This window comes from Mustela putorius, unplaced genomic scaffold (genome assembly GCF_011764305.1).
Source record: "Mustela putorius furo isolate JIRA1106 unplaced genomic scaffold, ASM1176430v1.1 tig00000139_pilon_pilon_pilon, whole genome shotgun sequence".
NCBI lineage: Eukaryota > Metazoa > Chordata > Mammalia > Carnivora > Mustelidae > Mustela > Mustela putorius.
Window position 1 is genome coordinate 9,243,295 of NW_025421293.1, and position 24,464 is coordinate 9,267,758.

The 24,464-nt window shown below is 44.0% G+C and overlaps 1 protein-coding gene across 8 annotated transcripts; it reads right to left on the minus strand.

Annotated features, from left to right (window-relative positions):
- Positions 1 to 112: 112 nt before the first annotated feature.
- ZKSCAN5 (zinc finger with KRAB and SCAN domains 5) lies at positions 113 to 22,620 on the minus strand. Of its 8 annotated transcripts, none has more exons than XM_004774924.3 (7): positions 22,557 to 22,620; positions 20,797 to 21,313; positions 15,975 to 16,113; positions 10,926 to 11,008; positions 10,516 to 10,651; positions 3,246 to 3,854; positions 113 to 1,793 (listed from the first exon to the last, which is right to left on the minus strand). In XM_004774924.3, the coding sequence occupies exons 2-7, from the start codon at positions 21,208 to 21,210 to the stop codon at positions 676 to 678; spliced, it is 2,499 nt and encodes an 832-aa protein (XP_004774981.1). In that variant the 5' UTR covers positions 21,211 to 21,313; positions 22,557 to 22,620; the 3' UTR covers positions 113 to 675. The 8 variants fall into 8 exon arrangements, with proteins under 8 accessions (XP_004774981.1, XP_004774980.1, XP_004774982.1 ...); XM_004774923.3 differs by having other exon boundaries at positions 20,797 to 21,316; XM_004774925.3 differs by lacking the exon at positions 22,557 to 22,620 and adding an exon at positions 21,586 to 22,094 and having other exon boundaries at positions 10,516 to 10,648; positions 20,797 to 21,316.
- Positions 22,621 to 24,464: the final 1,844 nt, after the last annotated feature.

Sequence of the window (24,464 nt, forward strand, 5' to 3'; positions counted from 1 at the left end):
AACAAGGCAGAAAATGTTTCATGGAGAAGTCAGAGGCCAAATAATGCAACAGGAACACATACCATCCAGCTCTGAACCCCAATTTTGCCAGAATAGAAATACCTTAAGTCGATTTCTTTTTAAAGCCTTTAATACTCAAGATGGGCATAACAGCTGGAGCATTCTAGTGGCTGTGATCCTCGTTTCTAGAAAAGGTTCGTTGCTGAGGTACCAAAACAGAAATCATGCTGAAGAGTTCTCTCTTCCTTTCACTGTGCTCTTCCCTGAATAAGCTGTCAAACAAGGCAGAAACTACAAATAAAGCTTATTTCTACTGCATTCATGAGGCTTTTCTCAGTGTGAGCTCTCTGAGATGCAACCAAAAAACAAGTGCCACCTGAAGGCTCTCCTTCATCCACCGTATCCATGGATTCTTTCTTGTCTAGATTCTTAAGCATGAAGATGCTAACAAAAGCATTTCTCAATGAGGAAAGCAAATAGGTATCTACTCACTGTGGGTTCCCCAGTGTCCCTAAGTTCTAACTGAAGGATTTCAACCAATCTGTAGGTTTGATGGTTACACTGGAGAGAATGCTGGAAGTTGTTATTACATTCATTATAGGAGTAGGGTTTCTCTTAGGAAGGCTTCTCTAAAATTGAGTAAGAGCTGTTCTACAACGGAAACATCTATCCACTTCAAGTATTTACGGGATCTGTCCTCTCATGACTTCTCAGATGTTTGAAGAGGCTACAACTCCAGCTGAAACTCATTCCGCATTCTTTGCACTGAAAGGGTTTCTCACCAGTATGGATTCTCTGATGCTGATTAAGATGGGATTTCAGAGTGAAGCCTCTGCCACACTCATTGCATTGATGAGATTTCATGCTGGAGTAGGTTTTTTGATGTTGTTTTACGTGGGGACACTGGCCAGCGCCTTCTCTACATATGTCACATTTATGGGTCTTCTCTGCACTGTGAGTTCTGTAGTGCTGAATAAGGTCTGCACTATAACTAAAGCCTTTGCCACAGATATCACACTTGTAAGGCTGCTCTTGTAACTCAATCTTCTTATCTTCAATCACAGTCAGGTTCCAACTATATGCTTCCTCACAAATGCCATTTTTTTCATTTCTCTGACCCATGTGGAGCACCTGATGTTCAATGAGGCTAACGTACTGAAAAAAGATTTCTCCACACTCACGACACTGATGGGATTTCTCTCTAGAGTGGAGTCTCAGATGCCCCGCAAGGTGGGACCGCCTGCCAAAGCCTTTCCCGCACTCGCTACACTTAAAGGGTCTCTCCCCACTGTGCACACTCTGATGCTGAACGAGATGGGACCTCACCCTAAACGCTTTCCCACACAAGTGACAGGTGTAGGGCTTCTCGCCAGTGTGGACGCGCTGATGCTGAGTGAGATGCACGCGCTGATTGTAGCTTTTCCCACATTCATCACACCTAAAGGGCTTCTCCCCCGTGTGTATTCGTTGATGTTGAATCAGATGTGCACTCTGAATAAAGCTTTTTCCGCATTCATTACATTTGTGTGGTCTCTCTCCTGTGGCTGATTTTTTGTGCACGTATGTGACTTCATTGAAATTTATCCTCTCTGAAGAGGGCTGTCCTAGTATCTCCTTCCTGGGAATTCCCTGCTTTCTATCCAACTGGCCTGGGTGTTCATGAACTTCTCCAAAATCTTGACCTTCAGAAACATTTCTTTGGATTCTTCCTGATAGATCCACATCTGCTTCTGAAAATTCTGAAATTTTCTTCTTAACATTCAATTTTATATTCTTACTTCTTTTGTCATTGCCTGAAAGAATAAAGAGGAAATGGAAATGTCACCAGTTTTTTTTTTTTTTAAGACTATTTATTTGTCAGACAGAGATCACAAGTAGGCAGAGAGGCAGGCAGAGAGAGAGGGGGAAGCAGGCTCCCTGCTGAGCAGAGAACCCGAAGCGGGGCTCGATCCCAGGACCCTGGGATCATGACCTGAGCCGAATGCAGAGGCTTTAACTCACTGAGCCACCTAGGCACCCCAACAAATAAAATCTTAAAAAAAAAAAAAAGACCTGTAAAAATGTTTTTGACCTTTCATTCACTAATCCCCTTCTGGGCATCTATAAGGAAATAATTCTATATATATTTTTAAAAAATTATCAGGACAAAAGCAAAAACAATTCGAAGTTCAACTGAGGAACAGCTAAGTGTTGGCATCTCCACACAATGGCAGGTTGTTAGAAATGACAGGAGGGCCGAGCCATACTGGACAAAGTGTGTCTAATATTTAGCTGTACCCTCTAAGTTCACCTACATAAAAATAAGCTTGTGGAAAAAAAAGATAGAGGGAATACACTAAATAATAACAGTTCTGTTAGGATGGTGGGACTGTGGATCCTGCTTCCTTTCCTCCAACTTCCTGGTCTAGTATTATTTTATCATTTTAAAATAAAATGTAAGTTAGCAAAACGAGAAAAAGGGTCTTAAGGAAGCATGCGGGAGAGCCAAAAATCCTCATTTACTACCACAGAAAGGCAAGAGATAATGTTTAAAATCGGGAAGTCGGGCAATAGCCATATGACTGACAGAGAAGGAATTACCAGGGGCGCCTGGGTGGCTCAGTCAGTTAAGCGTCTGCGTTCAGCCCAGGTCATAATCCCGGGGTCTGGGGATCGAACCCCACATTGGGCTCCCCTCACTGCTTGGCAGGGAACATGCCTCTCCCTCTCCCTAACCCCTGCTCCTGTTCTATCTCCCTCTGAAATAAATAAATAAAATCTTAAAAAAAAAAAAAAATAGGGAATTACCAGAAGAAACAGGTAAGAAAGCTGAGAGCAGGGGCGCCTGGGTGGCTCAGTGAGTTAAAGCCTCTGCCTTTGGCTCGGGTAACGATCCCAGGATCCTAGGTTCGAGCCCCACATCGAGCTCTCTGCTCGGCAGGGAGCCTGCTTCCCTTCCCCGCTCTCTGCCTGCCTCTAGGCCTACTTGTGATTTCTCTCTGTCAAATAAATAAATAAAATCTTTAAAAAAGAAAAGAAAGAAAGCTGAAAGCAGGTACCTCTGGGAAGAGGGAAGCTGGGGAGGGCAGAGGGCATAGGTTTGCCCACTCACTGGACTCATTAAAGTATCAAAGAATAAAACGGACTGTGATCTCTGCCCCTTAGCTACTGCTCCCAGTAGCACAACATGTCTGTCCTGTTGCTCTAAGCTCATAAAACCATTTTCGCCTCCACCTATTCTCCAAACACAAACCCCTGATACGTACATCTTTGGGATTTCTCTCTGTAGTGGCGTTTCAGATGCTCGATCAGATGCGAGTGCCGACCGAAGTTTTTCCCGCACTCGGTACAGCCGTAAGGTCTCTCTCCGCTGTGCACGCTGTGATGCTGGACGAGGTGTGAGCTCACACGGAAGGCTTTTCCGCACACCTGACACTTGTAAGGCTTCTCGCCAGTGTGGACGCGCTGGTGCTGAGTCAGATGCACGCGCTGATTGTAGCTTTTCCCACATTCAGCACACTTGAATGGTTTTTCTCCAGTGTGGATTCGCCGATGCTGAATGAAGTTTGAGGCTTGAAGGAAAAATTTACCACAATCGTTACATTTGTGACCTCTCTCGCCACTTGTGTTTTGCTTACGGTGAGTGTCCGCGATGGCACTGAGATCTCTTTTCTGGGAAGGGTTCTGCCTTGATTTCCCCGCTGCGGGGTTTACCTGCCACCTCTCTACCATGCTGTGAAGGTCACTAACTTCTCCAAACCCTTGACTCTGGGGAACATTTCTTGCAGGGCTTCCTGACGTCATCCAGTGGGGTTCAGCGTCATCAGAAATCTGCTTGACGGCGAGTTCCACATTGTCATGCCCAGATTCATAATCTGAAGTAATAGAAGGAAAACAGATTATCTATTCCCCATACGGGAAGAAACAAAATGACTGAAGGACATGGGTAATTATGAAGCCGAACATGTGCTAGCACCGCAGGACTTGGCAAAGGCGGCTTTATGCTCCGGGGAGGGGACAAAGAATCCCCTGGTGGAAACAGGCTGGGGACAGAAGCGCTGGCAAGAATGCATCAAACGGATGAAACCAGGAGAGCAGTCCTTCTACTTAATGAAGGTGACGCCCTCCTGGTGGCGTATTTAACAGGACCTATCTGTGCCCACCTGTGCAACAGTAAACCTTCTTCCTAAAATGTGGTACTGGGTTGTGCAGCTAACCCAATCTTCACCTCCTTCTGTCTGTTCATTTACAGCATGGAGAAAAAAGATGATCTTTCCAGCTTTTTTAAGCCCCCAAGAATCTGTTTGGTATGAATTAGTCTAAAGGAAAAAATGCATTCTTCCTATACCCAGGGAAGAATCTAGTACTGTTAAGAGCTAGCTTAATACCTAATAGTCATTGATGACTACAGACGCTGGAGAGACCACAATCACCTCCAGTGTAACCCGACTGGCAACCCACATTTCACTTGAAGCATGGACATTTATTATGCTTTGCAGAGATAAATCTTCAGTAGTTAAAAATAGGGACTATTGGTGGTGCCTGGGTGGCTAAGTGGATGAAAGCCTCTGCCTTCAGTTCGGGTCATGATCTCAGGGTCCTTGGGATCAAGCCCTACATCGGGCTCTCTGCTCAGCAGGGAGCCTGCTTCCTCCTTTCTCTCTGCCTGTCTCTCTGCCTACTTGTGATCTGTCAAATAAATAAATAAAATCTTTAAAAAAAAAATAGGGACTATTATTTTTTATATGCTAGAGAGAGGCAGAGAGACAAAGGCCTATCGAGAACTTTCTAATAAGATTTTTCTTTTTGTAAACAGAAAAGCTGTTTTCAAATATTACAGAATAATGGTAATGAGAGATACCATTTGCTAAGTGCTGCTATGGACCAGACCTATAAATTTTACGGCATTTTATCCTAACAATGACCTTTTTTTTTTTTTTTAAGATTTTTATTTATTTATTTATTTATTTGGGAGAGAGAGTGAAAGAGAGAGAGAGCATGAGAGGGGAGAAGCAGACTCCCCATGGAGCTGGGAGCCCAATGCAGGACTCGATCCTGGGACTCCGGGATCATGACCTGAGCTGAAGGCAGTCGCTTAACCAACTGAGCTACCCAGGCGTCCCCAACAATGCCCTTCTGAGGTAGATACTATTACTAACCTTTTTTTCATAGTGAGAAGTTGTAATTGTTATGCCATCAAGAAAACTTGCATTTCAATTTCTTAAAACTCTTTTTACTCTTCCTAAAAGACATCTTGATAGTAGAAACAAACATATACACAAAAAGAATGGGTTTTTTCCTCCCCCATTTAAGTAAGCAAGTAATCTTCCTGTCATCACAGGCTTTCTTTTTCTCTTTTATTCACATCTGCTTATGCCCATACATTCTATTCTTACCAGAATTCTCTCCCATTCAACCAGTCAAAAAAGCACATGGTTTTCTGTTTCCAGGGATGAATTCAAAGGAAAAAAAAAAATCAGATTAGCTCAATGCACCTCTCTTGTTCTATTAACAACTGCCCTTTCCCAGAGAAAGTGATTATATAGGTTATCACACCAATGGGTTCAGATTTACTTTTTTCCTCTTTTCCCACCTCTTTACCACGTACACGACAAACTTTCTATTGATGTTCTTGGTTTATCTGCATATCTGACAGAGGAGTATGCTTCTTGCTCAATGCTCTGCCCAGCTAGTTAGTAATACAATGGTGGGGGGCAGAGGAGACAAAAACAAATCAGGCAGACTTGATGCTTTAAATATCCAGGCCCTTCAACCTCACTGCTGCCCTGTCTGGCATTCTACGTTCCTACGGTTGGCTCCTTTCCCCACTCATTCTTCTCATCAGCATTGTCAAAAGATCTCCATCGTGGCTTCCAAGATACATCACTGTTACTTTAAAATTCCAGATAACTGTATGGTACGTTATCATTTTTGCAAAAGCGTGTGTATACAGAATATGCCTAGAGATACAATCCAGAAATTGGTAATAGTCAACAGAAGACTGAGGACTGGGGTTGGTAACTCAGTTTTTTACTTTAGACCCATTTATACTATTTGAATATGTTTTACTATGTGTATGTACGGCCTTTTTTTTTTTTTTAAGATTTTATTTATTTGACAGACAGAAATCACAAGTAGGCAGAGAGGCAGGCATAGAGGGAGAGAGGGGGAGAAGCAGGCTTCCTGCTGAGCAGAGAGCCCAATGCGGGGCTCGATCCCAGGAACCCCGGGATCACACCTGAGCCGAAGGCAGAGGCTCTAGCCCACTGAGCCACTCAGGTGCCCCTACGGCCTCTTTCAAACTAAAGTTTGCCAGTGTATTCGAACATCTACTCTGCCACCTACTTCATCACCTGCTCGTTCTCAACAGGTGACTGTCTCCTATTTCAAAGAAAGGCAAAGCTCCTTGAACACCCTATAGCCAGAACCAAAAGCTTGCTGGCTGCCTTCCTCCGTCAGCCTCCCATCATGGGGGAAGAAGAGCTGTCTCCGTGGCCAAAGGCCAAGCCTCGCTCCTGCACCCTGGACCTCCCAATGCCATCCCGCTTTTGAGGGACCACCCTCATCAATGATCTCCTCTTCCTTGTCCCAACATTTCAATTCACTCTTTACTAGTTTTTTTTTCCAGTTGCATTTAAGTCTGCTTAGAACTCTCCCACTGAAAAGGAGAACGTACAGAGGCACCTGGGTGGCTCAGTCAGTTAACCGGCTGATTCTTTAATTTTGGCTCAGGTCATGATCTCTGGGTTGTGAAATCAAGCTCTGTGGCTCAGTGAGGAGTCTGCTGGAGATTCTCTCTCTTCCTTCCCCCTCTGCCCCTCCCAATAAAAAAGAAAGAAAGAAAAAAGAACATACAAAACCAAGCTATCCACCTAAGCCATGTGCTCTTACAGTGATAAGCCCTCTTTCTCGTTAACTTCACAATGTTCTCGGAGGTTTATGTGATAGCCTTCTCAAATTCCTCTCCTTTGCTATCTTAATAGAAACTGTCTCTTGTTCCCCAACATCCCGGACACCCCACTGAAATGGCTGTCTCCAGGATACATGTATTGTTTTAAAAAAATCTCTTTCTGAATCTGACGGATACTTTAAAAACCCTGGCCGCCTCCTTTTTTTTTTTTTTTTAATTCATTTAAGACAGAAGCAAGAAAGAGAGCATGAGTGGGGGAGGTGCAGAAGGAGAGGGAGAAGCAGAGGCTGTCCACTGAGCAGGGAACCTGACACAGGGCTTGATTCCGGGACCACTGGATCATGGCCTAAGCCAAAGGCAGACCCTTAACCAAATGAGCCACACAGGCACCCCAAATCCTGACCTTCTCAATGCTGTTAAGAACACAAAGGCATGAAAATAATCTAATGTGGCCTTCCCAGAGAAGATAAGGGGCAGAAATACTCTAATGTATTCTTAATGTAGGAGTACACTAGAGTTGTAAAGAGCTTGTAATGAACAGATGGATTAAAAAAAATCAGAAAGGATAAAGAAATTAAAAATAGAGCTTCCCTATGACCCTGCAATTGCACTACTGGGGATTTACCCCAAAGATACAGATGTAGTGAAAAGAAGGGCCATCTGTACCCCAATATTTATAGCAGCAATGGCCACAGTCGTCAAACTGTGGAAAGAACCAAGATGACCTTCAACGGAAGAATGGATAAGGAAGATGTGGTCCATATACACTATGGAGTATCATGCCTCCATCAGAAAGGACGAATAGCCAACTTTTGTAGCAACACGGATGGGACTGGAAGAGATTAAGCTGTGTGAAATAAGTCAAGCAGAGAGAGTCAATTATCATATGGTTTCACTTATTTGTGGAGCATAACAAATAGCATGGAGGACATGGGGAGTTAGAGAGGAGAAGGGAGTTGGAGGAAATTGGAAGGGGAGGTGAACCATGAGAGACTATGGACTCTGAAAAACAATCTGAGGGTTTTGAAGGGGCGGGGGGTGGGAGGTCGGGGTACCAGGTGGTCGGTATTATAGAGGGCACGGATTGCATGGAGCACTGGGTGTGGTGCAAAAACAAGGAATACGGTTATGCTGAAAATTAAAAAAATTTTTAAAAAAAAGAAAGAAAGGACAAAGTTACAACTGCTTGGAAAACAATATAAAGAAAAACTGTGCCAAGTACTCAAAGTCTGAAACTCATTAAATGCCTGCAAAGTAACTGAAAAAAAGAAAACGGTTATCATATGGTTTCACTTATTTGTGGAGCATAACAAATAGCATGGAGGACATGGGGAGATGGAGAGGAGAAGGGAGTTGAGGGAAATTGGAAGGGGAGGTGAACCAAGAGAGACTATAGACTCTGAAAAACAATCTGAGGGGTTTGAAGTGGCGGGGGGTGGGAGGTTGGGAGAATTAGGTGGTGGGTATTGGAGAAGGCACCGATTGCATGGAGCACTGGGTGTGGTGCAAAAACAATGAATACTGTTACGCTGAAAATAAATTAAAAAAAAAAAAAGAATACGATACTACCAGACTCAAATGTGAAATATGAGATATCTGAAATTCATTTAAAAAGAGAATGAAGGGGCGCCTGGGTGGCTCAGTCATTAAGCGTCTGCCTTCGGCTCAGGTCATGATCCCAGGATCCTGGGATGGAGCCTCGCCTCAGGGTCGCTGCTCAGTAGAATGCCTGCTTCTCCCTCTCCCACTCCCCTTGCTTGTGTTCCCTCTCTTGCTGTGTCTCTCTCTATCAAATAAATGAAATCTTAAAAAGAGAATGAAGAAGTATCTGCATTGCATATAACATTTGTGCTGCATAAGTAATCCTTTGAGACGAATCACCATCACTAATATCCATACAAGATAAAGCCTCAGAGGGCACGAACAAGCAAATCAAAGAAAAGGAAATACTAGTATGTATCACTAGTAGTAAAAGAAACGGAGAATTTTAGAGAGTAGGAGTCAATTTTTTTTTTTTAAATAAAAGCCTATAAGTGAACCAAAACTCTTAGAACAATGTAAGCTGGTATAAATGCTTAAAAGAAATTTAGCATTATATGTGGCTGGCTGGCTCAGAGAAGCACGAAACTTTTGATCTTGGAGTGGTGGGTTGGAGCCCCACGCTGGGTATAGAGACTAATTAAATAAATAAGCTTTTTTAAAAAAGACAGAGATTTGACATTATATGTGTATTTCACCTGAAGTCTACCAGAGTGCTTAGTCTGTAGTGGTTCTTCTAAGAGAATTCATTCAAAAGAAGATAAAAGCTATAAGCTCCAAAATTTTGGTGCTGAGATCAGCATTTATACGGTGAGAGATTTTTTATAAATGTTCCAGGCATATAATTGAGTAATAGTTTGCAGGATCATAATTTAGAAACAAGCTCAAAATCTCATTTGGGGCACAAAATTTCAAGAAGGGATGGGGACATGTAAAATGGAGGTGGCCAGGCGGATGTCATGAAATAGACACCCACGATCTGAGAATGATGATGGAGTGAACAACCAGCCCCCCAGGCACTGGTGAAAGGGGAGATCCTCCAATAACACAGTCGCCCCTTGAACAACACGAGTTTGAACCACACAGGTCCACAGACATTTGACTTTCCTTTGATACAATCCCATAAATGCATTTCCTCTTCCTTACAATTTTAATAACACTTCCTTTTCTCTAGCTTACTTTCATGTAAGATCACAGTATATGACATATATATATAAACGATGTGTTACTCGGTTTTATGACTTTTTTTTAATTTTAAAAATTTTTAATTTACTTTTATTTTTTATTTTTTATAAATTTTAATAAATTTTTTGGCTTTATGTTATCAGAAGACTTCAGCTCAACAGTAGGCTATGACTAGTTAAGTTTTGGCGGAGTCAAAAGTTATACTCATGGGGTGCCTGGGTGGCTCAGTGGGTTAAAGCCTCTGCCTTCAGCTCAGGTCACAACCTCAGGGTCCTGGGATCGAGCCCCGCATCGGGCTCTCTGCTCAGCGGGGAGCCTGCTTCCCTTCCTCTCTCTCTGCCTGCCTCTCTGCTTACTTGTGCTCTCTGTCTGTCAAATAAATAAATAAAAATCTTAAAAAAAAAAGTTATACTCAGACTTTTGACTGTGTGGGGGGTCAGTGCCTTTGGCCCTATGTTGCTCAAAGGTCAAATGTACTCTAATAAGCAGTTATTTGGCAAAGTCTGAGATGCCTTCACAGATGAGAATGATTCAGTTAGGAATTATTCAACATGTCAAGGAACAGAATACAATTAACTACTACGAATCTATTAAAACCCAAGCCTGTCAGCTCTGAGCTCTTTTATCTTAAAGCACTAAAATGAGAACATTTGCTGCATTGCAAATACTATCCCCCAAGTATTATCAGACTTCACTCATACCCTGATGATGATGATGGAAATAATCAGAATAAGCTGAATAAGAAAAAAAAGGGGAATGTCAATTTACTCTTTCACAGAAAAAAAAAAAATAAGCAAAGTCACAGTAATTAAGTCACATACATGCTTTTATATGATGTGCCAGAAATACTCTTTATAACAAAGTTAAGATGTCCTAATCCATGCAGATGAAATCATTCTTACCCATGGAAGTAATACTCCCAAATTTCTCCTTCCTGTCATCCCTATAGAGGGACTTCTGGGACTGGTCCAAATGTCCCCATTCCTCCAGGATGAAGGATACAGCCACATCAGCCACATCTTCAATTTTCACCAACTTCTGAAACACGAGATCACCACTAAATTCCCATTTCCTCTGTTCAAGTTTGGAGTGAGGGGAAGAAGTGGGAGCATGAAGGGAAAAAACAGGAGGGTCTGTGCTTCAAAGACGAGAGGGAAGCACTGGCTCGAAGGGAAAGCAGCATTCAAGGAGGAACCCCAGCTGGGCCCGGTCTGCAGTGAGACAGAACTCCTGATGGGGATTCAGGATTAGGGGGCCTCCTTGTCCAAGAACAGACGTGGGTCCTCACTGCGGGCATGGGACGCCGGCTCACCTGGGACCCAGCTGAGAGAAGTGAGGCTGTCAGCTCCTGGCTGTCCTTCAGGGGAAGGGAAGGAACTTGGAGAGCAGGTAGGGCTGAGGGGGAGAAAAAGAGGCATCAGTGAGAATATCTTTGTCCAGTTCCAACTGCCATCATGGTCTACTTGCACTCAAGAATCCACGATGGCGCCTTGCCACAGCAAGGCCATATTTTTCTGCTTGGCTCTCAAGGCCCTCCATGTTGTGGCTCCTCCCCCACCAACTACACTCTCTCTTCCCCCACAAAAACTAGACTCCCTGCTGTAGTCAATCAGGCTAATCCCTGCTGGGGACCTCAAGACTGTGCCATTCACTTGTAAAGGATGCAATCTGTTCCGCCAAGGTCAAATCTCATCATCTCAAAGAACAACCAGTCCCACAGCTTCCACGAGGCTGAAGTGCTATGGAGAGCCCAGGATTTCCCAAATTTTAATGTGCACACAAATCATGTGGAGGTTTTGGTACAGGACAGATACGGCTCAGCCGTTCTGCAGCGGCCCCCATATCCTGCGCCTCTAACAAAGCCATGTGATTCTGGTGCTGCTCCTTGAGCCCCATTTTGACAAGCAAAGTCTTAGTCCACGTTCTCCTCCGTCCAAAAGCTAACATGGTTGATGGAGAGTCAACCAATTAGTAAAGCACTAAGTTTACATTGTGTGTTATAAGAAAGGAAGATAAAACAATTCTTGCCTTCCAAAACCTTTACTGTCTAGTGGGGAGAGCAGACATGTGAGCCTCACTTACTTCCAACACAATGTAAGGGTAATATACTTGAAAGTCACTCAAGTTCCCACAGGAGCCTAGAAGCAGGAGCACCTCCACAGCAGCAGGAGGTGGGAGCACCAGCAAAGCCTTTTCGCAGAATGTGACTCTGGTAAACAGGGTTGGGGTGAGCTTGGGGAAATGAGGGTGCTTTCTGAGCAGAATGAATTGCATGTGAAATGTCTAGAGGGTCTCTTGGTGACCTTCTGACCCCTGCTATCACCTCTGCTTGTTCTTTGTTTGAGATTGGGGGTGCATACGATCTCATGGTCTATGTATGCCCTGATTGGGACAAATGCACCTGGTATTAATCTTTAATCTCACAGTTTAGACGTTGCTATGGTTTCCCTGGTCCTAAAGATGTATGTCCTTATGTAGTCTGCTTCTCTCTAAGGACTAGGAAGTAATCAACAATGACACAAAAAGAGATAATGGACTAGGAAGTAATCAACAATGACACAAAAAGAGATAATGGTTAGAGACGAAAGCCAAAAACAGAGATGGCAGAGACAGCAGCTGAATCCAGGAGTGTGGCTAGAGAGTCAAAAAAGACGCCAAGAAAGAGATGAATAGGGGTGCCTGGGTGGCTCAGTGGGTTGGGCCTCTGCCTTCAGCTTGGGTTGTGATCTCAGGGTCCTGGGATTGAGCCCCGCATCAGGCTCTCTGCTTGGCAGGGAGCCTGCTTCCCTCTCTCTCTGCCTGCCTCCCTGCCTACTTGTGATCTCTGTCAAATAAATAAATAAAATCTTAATTAAAAAATAGAAGGGATGAGGGGTGCCTGGGTGGCTCAGTGGGTTAAAGCCTCTGCCTTCGGCTCAGGTCATGATCCCAGGGTCCTGATAACGAGCCCCGCATCGGGTTCTCTGCCCAGCAGGGAGCCTGCCTCCCCCTCTCTCTGCCTGCCTCTCTGCCTACTTGTGATCTCTGTCTGTCAAATAAACAAAATCTTTAAAAAAACAAAAATAAAAATAGAAGGGATGAATATAGTTTGTACTTAAACAGTAATTTGGAGACTAGACTACCTTCCAATTACAACTACAATAATTAAAATAATTATACTCCAGACAATTCCACTTATTTTATGAAGTTCCTATAAAACCTTTTGTTTCTTCAGCTTTTTAGCAAATGACTTTGCCCCTCTCACGCTGGAATTAGTTCCAGAGACAGAAAACCTGCCATCGGTGCTATCAAAGGCATGAGGAATGCAGCCTTCCCCAGTGTGTGGAAATCAAAAACCGAAACAAACACAAAACAAACCTCATAATTTTGCTGGAAGAAAGAATCTGGCTGGGTCTAGCTCACAAGGCGGAAAAGAGAAGCAGTACCTAGGCACAGAAAGACAGAGTAGCCTGGCGTGATGAGACTCTGGCAGTGGAGGGAAGAGGACAGGAGTGAACTTGGAAGGGCCTGGTGGAGAAGCAAGGGCAGCACAACTAGGAATTGGGTAAAAGGATAAATGTAGAACTGGATTTTGCTGGGGTTAGAATCCCAGCTCTGTCACTAAGAGCTCAGTGACCTTGAATGAATTACCTAACCTGACCAGGCCTCAGCTTTTTAATTTCTAACATGAGGATAACAGTAGTACCTATTATATTGGATTAGTGTGGGCATTAACCCTTGGTATGCCAACTAAGTATATTAAGACACAATTTGGGATTTGGGGTTTCTATTCTGAACAGTGTTAACTATTTTAAAGGCTGGAATTACATGACTTTTATTCCTTTAGAGGTCTTCTGAAGAACAATAAGAAAATTATTTTAGTATTATTAAAGAATAGAATATGACTCATTCCATCTCCTAATTTCTGTATGGGTCCACTGGACTCTTCTACACATGGAGGGGACCTTTTGAGATCTGAGTGACTGTATTTTTCCCGTATCATAAAACATTTTCCTAATTCATCATACTAAGAATTACTGCATGTTTCCTAATCATTATTCATTAATTATTCCCAACGATGGCAAAAAAAAAACTAAAATAGTAAGAAAACAGGAGAATAAAGGAAATACTGAGGATGATGATATAAGAGTGAAATAAGTGATCATTCTTCACTAGTCTCCAAGTATTAAATTCACTGCCCAGAGTTTTGCATCATCTTCAAGAAGGTATAAAACTGCTGATGCTTGCTTTTAGCTTTCACTGAGTACAGCTGTGAATTCAGAATTCATTTTCCACCCCATCGGCAAAGACAATTTGCAGCTGAAGACACTTCACTATTACTAGATGAGTAAGAAGACACCGCGAAGAGACAGAGCAGGGCCTTCTACACAATAACGATGAAACTGAACCTAAAGGGCAAATCTTCAAAGGACTCTACAAATAATATCAGAGGTAAATTTTCTCAAATGTAAGAATCGACAACAAACACTCTATTTCTAATTTCAAAAAGGAAATATGACATTCTCATCCAGTGAATTATTCAACAGGAAGGACTGCATCAGGAAAGATTTTGCAACAAGATTCTGGGGACAGTTTTGCAAAAGGGACAGTTTTCATTTTTCTAAAGGGAAAAAGGACAGTACTAGGTGACAGTATTCTTTCATTTTTTTATGTTTCTATTACCAAAATGTACTTGATATAAAGAGGTTTAGTTCTTATTAAAATTTCCTTGAGAATTATTTTTATTATCCTTTGATTCTTTTGTAAATTATTCATAAAGTAAATATATAATATATATAATAAAATAATATAATAAATAAAATAAAATAAAAGGGTCCCTTGGCCCCAAATGGTAAACAGCAAAAACTATTTTCTCTGGTACACTGAGGGCTTAATCATTCCCACACGTAAAGCACTTGGGACAGTTGCTGATGCCCAGTAAACACTATATTAGTACGGCTGCTGCTGCTCCAACTTTTGTTATTATTACCATAGTGAAAGGAAAGCTGGAAAAGACCGGAGCCATCCGGAGCCATGGGGCATGCGAAATGGAAGGGCTGACCCCTCAGGGGAAAACACAAGAAAGGCTGCGGCCAAACCTGGAACACATGTTTGTAATACCTTCTCCACAATTTTGAAATCCCCAAGCGCTAAATACCAAAGAAGGCCTTCCTTGCATTAAGTTAGGCTCTGAATCAATTTGACAGCAAAACCTGACCAGAACTTTTGTAGCAACTTGGCCAGGACTGGAAGAGATTATGCTGAGTGAAATAAGTCAAGCAGAGAGAGTCAAGTATCATATGGTTTCACTTATTTGTGGAGCATAACAAATAGCATGGAGGACAAGGGGAGTTAGAGAGGAGAAGGGAGTTGGGGGAAATTGGAAGGGGAGGTGAACCAAGAGAGACTATGGACTCTGAAAAACAATCTGAGGGGTTTGAAGCAGTGCGGGGTGGGAGGTTGGGGGAACCAGGTGGTGGGTATTATAGAGGGCATGGATTGCATGGAGCGCTGGGTGTGATGCAAAAACAATGAATACTGTTATGCTGAAAATAAATTACAAAAAAAAAAAAAAAAGAACTGATGTGAAGCTCTTGAAAGTTTTTATTTAATCTACTTCCTGCAAAGCTGCATACATTTCACTGTCGAAATATTAATGTGTGCACTGTGGAGTCCCACCTCAAATCCTGTTGGTACTGTACTATAGGGTATATAAATCATATTCCTATATTCCCTTAATAAATCTGAAAATTTCTGACTTCTAAAATATATCTGATAGCGAGAGTTTCAGATTAGGGTTAGAGACCTGTGGACATTTGCCATCGTAAGTAAGACTCATCAGTTCACTTTCCTTCCGTCACGTGTCTAATACAAGTTAGTAAAATTGAGTCGGGGGGGCAAGGGAGGAGAGAGAGAGAACAGTCACTCTAATGGTCACCGTGAAGCCCTGCTTGAAAATAAGATTTCAAGGTGAACCACTGAGGAGCCAGAAAGGAACGCAGTCAGGAACTGGAGAGCTGTTCTTACGGGAGCAGTAAGACTACAAAGTCGACAAGTTGGAGCTGGAAAACTGTCGTAAAACAAGTACGACACTTTCGTAAAGGATTTCTGCAGGTGTTCTGACAGCCTCCGCACTTAGAGCTGTCATCATCCTGGCAGCTTTCGACCGGGGCTACATTCACCGCGAGCCATCCTACAAGGTGACCTCTCTCTGAATGCCCAGGACTCGATGCCAGGTCCCCAGCCCTTCCCAAGCTCCCGAACCTGCTGACTGCAGAGAGGCTGTCCAGCCCGAAGTCTCTTTCCCACAATTACTGCTTACCCACGTGGCCTGGCCACCCACTTCTAGCCATATCTGCTCCACCAAATCTCACATCCTCACCATCTTCCTCCAGCAGATGAGGCTTCTGTGGCTCTTGTTCAGACTGGGGGTCCACGGACAGGAGCTGGTGGCTGAGGGACTCCTGTACAACTCCAGGTGGCACCATCTTCTGAGGAAGCCCTTCGGGACACACCACGATCTAACAAGCACAACCACACTGATCAGCACGTTGCAGAGAGGGCTGTGGAAGAATCCAGTAAATTCCCACTCTTCCATTCACTCTTTTGCCAAATATTTAATGTGTATCTACAATGAGCCAGGCAAACTGACTACACAGCGGCTTAATAAACACAGTTTCTTTCTAGGTGAAGATGACTTCCATTAAGCTTATTCACACACAAATAAATACATAATTATAAACTGTTAATGGTTAGAAAGAAGAAAGTAGTGCCTTAAGACAGAACTGATGAGACCTACTTTAGAAAGGGTGGCCAAGAAAGGCTTTTCTGAGGAAGTGTCACCTTTAAGTAAACACTTTAGGTTTGCCCTTTAGGGGCAAAAGAAGCCTGCCAGGAGAAAAGTCAGAAGTGTCTGGATCTGAGAGAAAGACTCTCAGGCAGAAAACAAGTGTCTGGTACAGTTAAGGAACTATAAGAAAGCCACGGAGAGTCAAGTTTAGTGAAGGGGAAAGAAGTGAGAAGGGAAGTTGAAAAGGTCAGTACAGACTCAGGAAGCCACACTCGGTTCCTTAGTGGATGCCGTTCAGGTAGGACAGACCAACACCAAGACCAGAGCTAGTTCCTGACCCGCCTGCTCAGTACTCCATGTTTCTGTTCTGGGCTCTCCGTCAACCCTAGCAGACACACAATTACTCTGCCACAACTGGTCTCCGCAATCTATCTTTTCTGGAAGGTACTAGCTCAGCAGCATCCTAGCAGATACGAAGATCCTGCATTGAGAGAGAACTGCCATCCCCCTTTTCCCCTCCCTTATGTTTCAAAGCACTTTAAATTTTCACCCTCTTAGCACTCGCAGAACATGGTACAGGAGTCACATTAACGGGTGCTCCACAACAGTTGCGGCAAAGATCATTTGGCATGGAAGTTTGTGTGTCCTTGTGTGTCCTTACCCACTCAGGGTAAGAGTTAAGATGATGCCAAGTATGTCAAAGGGCATGTCAGCACCGAAAAAGCAAAGTAGCCCTTGAGGTTCCCTGACACTAGGACAGAGACACCAAGGAGGAGGGGTAAGGGATAAAGCCTGGGAAAAGGTCTGCCAGAGACAAGAACTGCCTGGAGATAAAGCTGAGGAACAATGTCGGGGATGCAGATGGCAGGCAGAGAGAAAGGCAAACAAAGTGAGCTACAGGGTCCCTTAAGGAAATCCCCTCTTGGGGCACCTGGGTGGCTCAGTGGGTTAAGCCTCTGCCTTCGGCTCAGGTCATGGTCCCAGGGTCCTGGCATTGAGCCCCGCATCAGGCTCTCTGCTCAGCGGGGAGCCTGCTTCCCCCCTCTCTCTCTCTGCCTGGTCTCTGCCTACTTGGGATCTCTGTCTGTCAAATAAATAAACAAAATCTTTAAAAAAAATCCTCTCTATGGGCCTCAAATCCCTACTACCAACAAGAAATTAATTTTCTCTGTGTCCCTGCCAAAGACAGGCTGCATAGCACAATGAGAGAGGTAAATGTACAGTGATTCTCAATCCTGGCTCAAAAATCCGTTTTGTTTTCCTCTGTATTTTTCAATATTATTATTTTAAAAAGTAAGGAAAAGCTTGTTTGTTAATGTCCCAAATTAGGCTTAAAAAAGGAATAACCAGAGGTCACCATGAACCTTTACTTTCTGTCCTCATGGAGGCAATAGAAAGGTTCAGACATTCCCATCTGGAAGATAATCATTCAGTATAGCCAAGGGTCTGGCTGAGGGTCTGTAGCAATTCCCTCTTGCTGCCCACTTGCCTCACGGAGGGAATTATACCAGCTGAAGAGCCTGAGAATGTTCTGGAATGTTGAAGTACCCCTCACCCAGATATGAAGAATAATGAGACTGGGACCTTACAATGAAGTGCAATGGCTCTCAAAAATAAGGGAGGGGCGCCTGGATGGCTCAGGCAGTTAAGTGTCTGACTTTGGCTCAGGTCATGATCTCAGCATCCTGCATCCTGAGATCAAGCCCAATGTCAGGCTCCCTGCTCAACAGGGAATTGGGTTATCCCTCCTCTGCCCATGCACTTTCTCTCTCTCAAATAAATATTTTTAAAAAAAGAAAGAAAAGAAAAAGAAAGAATGAGGGAAATTCTCCACCTAACATCAAACCTTGTGACCTAAGGTCTCACAATTTTTGTTTCTTCGCTAAAATAATTAATTAATTAATTAAAGTTTAAGAAAGTGTGACCCTAGCAACAAGAAGGTAGAGGGTCAGGTTATAAATGAGTAAGACAAGAAGAGGAGCGCTTGTCAGTTAAGCGTCTGCCTTCGGCTCAGGTCACGATCCCAGGATCCTGGGATCAAGCCCAGCATTGGGCTCCCTGCTCAGCAGAGAGCTTGTTTCTCGCTCTCCCTCTGCCTGCAGCTCTGCCTACTTGTGGTCTCTCCCTCTGTCAAGTAAATACATTAAGTTACCAAAAAAAACAGACAAGAAGATGTAACAACATAAAGATATTGATCCTCTCTAAATTAATACATGATTTACTGCAAAACCCCCCTCCCCTGCCAAAAAAAAAACAACAGGATTTTTGGAGTGGTGAAAACTAAAGTAAGTAATTCTAAAGTTCATCAAGAAAAAAGAAAATATTGAACAAAATTTGGAACAGGAAAGGGTAGCCCTATCAATACCAAAACACTTTGCAGAGCTCAGATAATTAAAAAACTCAAACATTAACAGATAATAAGGTCAATAAAACAGATTAAAAAGACCATAAATACACCCAAATACATGCAGAAATTTGGTATGTAATAAAGACAGCATTTTAATCAGAGAGGACAAAAGGGATTACTATACAAGTTTGCTGGGACAACTGGACAGACATCTGAGGAAAGAAAGTTATAACCATATCAAACACTGTGCATCAAAACAATAAATAAATAAAAACTGAAAAACTGAAAAAAGACTATTAGAAAATTTTCTTATAATACTGTAGTGGAGAAGACCTTTCTAAGTATGGCACAAAACCCAGAAACCATAAATTAAAAGATATAAATGGACTACCTAAAAATTAAAACCCCTGCAAAATAAAAATCTCCATGAGCAAAGACCAACAATAAAGCGGAAATATAAACTTGCAACTCAGATGACAGACACAGTGCTTACTTTTTTCAAATAGATAAATAATGCAAACAGATAATGCACAAAAAAGGGTACACGCATATACTGCCTGGCTGGCTCAGTCAATGAGCATGTGACTCTTGATCTCGGGGTTGTGAGTTCAAGCCCCACACTGGGTGTAGAGGCTACTTAAAAAAAAAAAAGGGTACACACATAGCCCTTTAAAATATATTGTGGTCAAGCTCACCCATAATATAAGAAATGCACACTAAAATCTCACAGTAATGGAATATTGCATCTTTCAGATTAGCAATAACAAAAAGTTGGATAACATCACATCATCAGGCTGTGAGCAAAAATTTCTCTCGTACCCTGCAGGAGGGCGTAAAAACTGGTCTAAGCTCTGCCGAGGGCAATCTGTCAACAGCTGTCAAAATTACAAATGCAGGGGTGCCTGGGTGGCCCAGTGGTTAAGCATCTGCCTTATGCTCGGGTCATGATCCCAGGGTCCTGGGATCGAGCCCCGCATCAGGCTCCCTGCTCCGTAGGAAGCCTGCTTCTCCCTCTCCTGCTCCCCTGCTTGTGTTCCCCTCTCTCGCTGTGTCTCTGTCAAATGAATAAATATAATCTTTAAGAAAAAACAAATCACAAATGCATATGCCCTCTGAGCCAACAATCGGACTTCCTCTAAGCATTTATTCTATAATTCATGATGTACGTAAAAGTCATTGCAGCAAAGTTTGTTATATAAAAGTTCAGAAACAATCGAAAGGAATGACTTAAATGGGCTTCAACAGGAGTTAAAATTCTGGTACATTCATCCACGCAGTGAAATATAACACAGTTTCAGAGACTGAGGCAGCGTTGTTTGCACGAACATGGAACAAACCAAAATGTAAGAAAAAAGCAAAAGGCAGAAGTGCACAGTGGTTTAAAAACACCTATGTTGGGCGCCTGGGTGGCTCAGTGGGTTAAGCCGCTGCCTTCGGCTCAGGTCATGATCTCAGGATTCTGGGATCGAGTCCCGCATCGGGCTCTCTGCTCAGCAGGGAGCCTGCTTCCTCCTCTCTCTCTCTCTCTCTCTCTGCCTGCCTCTCTGCCTACTTGTGATCTCTCTCTCTGTCAAATGAATAAATAAATAATCTTTAAAAAAAAAAAAAATAAAAAAAATAAAAACACCTATGCTTTCTTAAAACATATCACCTACATGTGTGCTCATATATACACAGAAGAAAGTCTCTCTCTGTAAGGATATACAGATATTGGGCGACAGTGGCTACCTCTGAAGAGGATTAGGTAGCTGGGGACTTAGGGGCGAGAGGAAACTTACTTTTCATAACAACCTTATGCACCTTTTGAATTTTGCATCATGTCATTCAAAAAACAGATACAGTAATTTTAAAAAGAAATAAAATCGCTGACTGTCTTCTCCAGGTTAACACACTGGATACTGCTTCTCTTTGCTGGAGTGGCAGGAAATCTCCACAGTGTACCTAATCCCAGGAGAACAAAAGAATATGGATGAAGGACCGGAGCGCCAAGGATCTCACCCCTGCTCAGCAGCACCTAACTCTCTTCCTCTCCTTCCTCACTGCACCAGTGTCTCCCCTTTCACTCACCTGTTGTCTGCGTTCATCCAGTTCTCTCTGTATATTTTCTACCACAGCCACAGCCTCTTCTCCACTTTCCGGGTGATGTTCTCTCACCCAGGTCTGAAACTCTTCAGGGAGGATGGTCAGGAACTGCTCCAGCACCAACAGCTCCAGGATCTGCTCCTTGGTGTGCAGCTCGGGCCTCAGCCACTCGCAGCACAGCACCCGGAGCTGGCTCAGGGCCTCCCGGGGACCCGAGGCCTCATGATACTGGAAGTGCCTGAAGCGCTGGTAAAAAGTCTCAAACACTGGAGGGTTGTACTCCTGCATCCACGTGCAGTCTTCTTCTTCCACCTTCACTATTAGAAGGTCTTCTTGCTCCTGTGAAGTCTCGGCTGGAGGGTCTAAGTCTATAACTTCCCCAGACTCTGTCATTATCATTCCAACTCAGAAGGATGTCTCTCCAGGTTAGCGGGGTTACACAGATCAAATCTGTTTTCTGCTCTTTAAGATCTTCTGAAGGGCACTTCCGTGAGTGTGCAACCTACTGATATATTGGAAATCATTATTAGCAGAGAGCTGACAAAGAGGTCATCGGTACTAAAGATGACAACTCAACAGTGCAATTTACTTTAAAATACAGATTACAAGACAGCCGTCACTCCGCCCATAAAATTACTACCCATAAATAGAGAACATTTCCAACATTTAAACAATTTAAAGAAAAGCAATAAAAACCTGACATCAGGCCTAACCGAATACAATTTTAATGGTGAGGAACATTACATTTCTTATAAATAATAGGACAAGACTTACTAACTAGTCCAGACGCAGTCTCTGCTTGTCTCTATCACAAGCCAAACTTAAGTCAAAACAGGGGTCAAACACATTACAGCGGTCAAAAGGGGTCTTGTCCTTCATGCCACAAGAGCATGACAGACCAAGAGGAGACTTCATTGGTCCCGAAGAGAAGCACAGCTATAAGTACAGGCTCGGACCTGGAGTCTTCGGAATCGCCCCTGACCCCATAGTCACGGAAACCGGGTCGGTCAAGGTTAGAGACAGGACCCCCGTCTGGACACAAAGCCCATCCCCTTTCCTCCAGGCACCAGTCCCGGGAAGCTCTCCCGGAGACCAAGCTCCCGCAGCCACGCTCGGAAAGACAGGTTTTTTTCCCCACAAACGGAAAGAAAACCGAAGCCGACACTTCGCAACACTTCCTCGCCGGAAGTAAGCAAGTCCAAGCTTTCCCTGTCCAACAGGGTCGAGCCATCCATCCCACCGCCGAAAGCACTTCCGAGTCCTCTCTAGGAATCCCGGAGGTCCTCGCCTCGCAGCGGGCGGGAGGGCCCGCCCCAGACCCCGCCCCGGAGGGGCTGTGGGCCAATCGGCGGGGAGTTTGTGGTGCTCCGGGACGCGGCCGTTCCCCGCCCACCAAGCCGCAGCTTCAGCGCCACTAGAGCTGGGAGGAAAGGGATTCGGCTTCTGTCCATCCGAGCCCAAACACATTTAAACAGCCCAGGCTCCCCCCATTTCCTTGGAGTCGGGGCAAGGGACCGGGCTCAGCTGTCCGGACTGGTTGCTAAGGCAACAGTTTAGCTAATGTCTGATTGGCCGTAAAACTTGTGCTCCCCCACCTCCAACGCTCTGCGCCCCACTTCGAAGTAGGTTCGCCCCTTCCTGAGTGCCCGCAACCCTAATTTCTCTTCAATGTTTAATCCTTCGTGGTTTTTTTTTTCCTCCTGAATTCTCGCCCCTCCCCGCACCCCGTCTCCAGACACACCCACCTCTTCACCACCGCAGTGCTCAAGGGGCCGAAATCTGCGACGTCAGACGGGGAGTCCAGAAGCCTACAAATCCCAGCAAGCCCCGCGCGGGCCACGCCCGCTAGCCAATAGGTCCGCAGGTCTCTTTGCAGCCTCGGTCTCGAGAACCTATCAGAACGTGGGAGGGCAAGGAGGCGTTTCCTCCAGCGCCTCCGCGGGGAAGGCGGGTTATGGGGTAGTGGGTTGCTCTCCAGGCTTGGGGGTAACGGAGTCCGGAGCAATACGTTTCTGCGGAGTAGAGAATTCGTCTGTGCAGCGGTTCTTAGCCAAAGGGATGCACTTCTTAATAACCTCTCGTTTGTGTATATGTTTACAAACGCCTAAATTGACGCTGCGATATGTCTGGTGGGTTATAGGATTTGTGTGGTTTCACTTTTTACCTGTACTTTGCGTACGTTCACTTTTAAACACTGAGCCTTTGATCCATTCAAAATTATCTTGGTGTATGGTGTAAAATATAGATCGAACTTTCTTTCTTTTTTTTTTTTTAAAGATTTTATTTATTTATTTGACAGAGAGAGATCACAAGTAGACAGAGAGGCAGGCAGAGAGAGAGAGAGGGAAGCAGGCTCCCCGCAGAGCAGAGAGCCCGATGCGGGACTCGATCCCAGGACCCCGAGATCATGACCTGAGCCGAAGGCAGTGGCTTAACCCACTGAGCCACCCAGGCGCCCAGATCGAACTTTTTTTCCAAATCGCTACCCAGTTGTCTCATTTATGAGAAAGTGTCTTCACCTCCCATAGATTTTGTGATGCTGCTTTTATCGTACACTAAATCCTCGTGCTTTGTGGTCTGTTTCTAGATTTTCTACTCTGGTGCAATGGTCTGTCCCTGTGATGATGTATTTTAATTTATTGAGGATTAATACTTGGTTTTAATCTCTCTTTTTAAGATTTTATTTATTTGGCACAGAGAGAGAGAGAGCACAAGCAGGGGGAGTGGCAGAGAGGAGGAGAAACAGGCTCCCCGCTGAGCAAGGAGCCCTAACCCAGGACTCTGGGATCATAACCTGAGTGGAAGGCAGATGCTTAACCGACTGAGCCATTCAGGCGCCCTTGGTTTTAATATCTCTGAGGGCAAATGCCCCCAATTCGGTTTCTTCTTCAAAGTATTTTTGCTTCTTTAGTTCTTTTCCAAATTTAACTTTAGATTCAGTTTTTCTGGTTCCAGAGAGAAGTCTCTATTGGGATCAGTTTTAACTTATATTCACTTAGGGAGAATTGACATTCTTACGAAGTTGATTTTCCTATCCAAGAGCATGGTATGTTTTTCCGTTTCTGGGGGCGGGGGGAAAGCCTAATTTTGGATCCGTCAAGAGTGTTTCAGTTTTCTTCATATATTTTGTACACAGCTTGTTATGTTCATTCCTAAGCGTTTTATCTTTTTTTTTAAGATTTTTTTTAATTTATTTATCAGAGGGAGAGAGAGGGAGAGAGCGAGCACAGGCAGACAGAATGGCAGGCAGAGGCAGAGGGAGAAGCAGGCTCCCTGCTGAGCAAGGAGCCCGATGTGGGACTCGATTCCAGGACGCTGGGACCATGACCTGAGCCGAAGGCAGCTGCTTAACCAACTGAGCCACCCAGGCGTCCCGCGTTTTATCTTTTTTGTTAATATTGTGAATTTGGTTGCTCTTGTTTTTTTTAAGTGTGTCTGTTAGTTTTTGTTGCATAACAAACCACACCAAATTTAGTGACCTAAAAAAGCAACAGCTTATTTTGTTTATGACTCTGTGGGCTGGCCATTTGGTCCACGCTTAGCTGAGTGGCTTTTCTGCTGGGTTCCTTTGGTCTGTGGTCGGCAGCGGGTGAGATAAGCACTTCTCCTTCTGGGGACTGGCTGGTTGTCAGTTGGAGTTCCAGAAGGCATGC

Coding starts and splice junctions, on each gene's coding strand:
- ZKSCAN5 (XM_004774924.3), bottom strand. CDS start 21,210: ATGATAATGACAGAGTCTGGGGAAGTTATAGACTTAGACCCTCCAGCC. Junction 11,009..15,974: donor TCATCTGCTGGAGGAAGATG/GTGAGGATGTGA, acceptor TCTCCCCCTCAG/CCCTACCTGCTCTCCAAGTT. Junction 10,652..10,925: donor TTCTCTCAGCTGGGTCCCAG/GTGAGCCGGCGT, acceptor CTCGTGTTTCAG/AAGTTGGTGAAAATTGAAGA.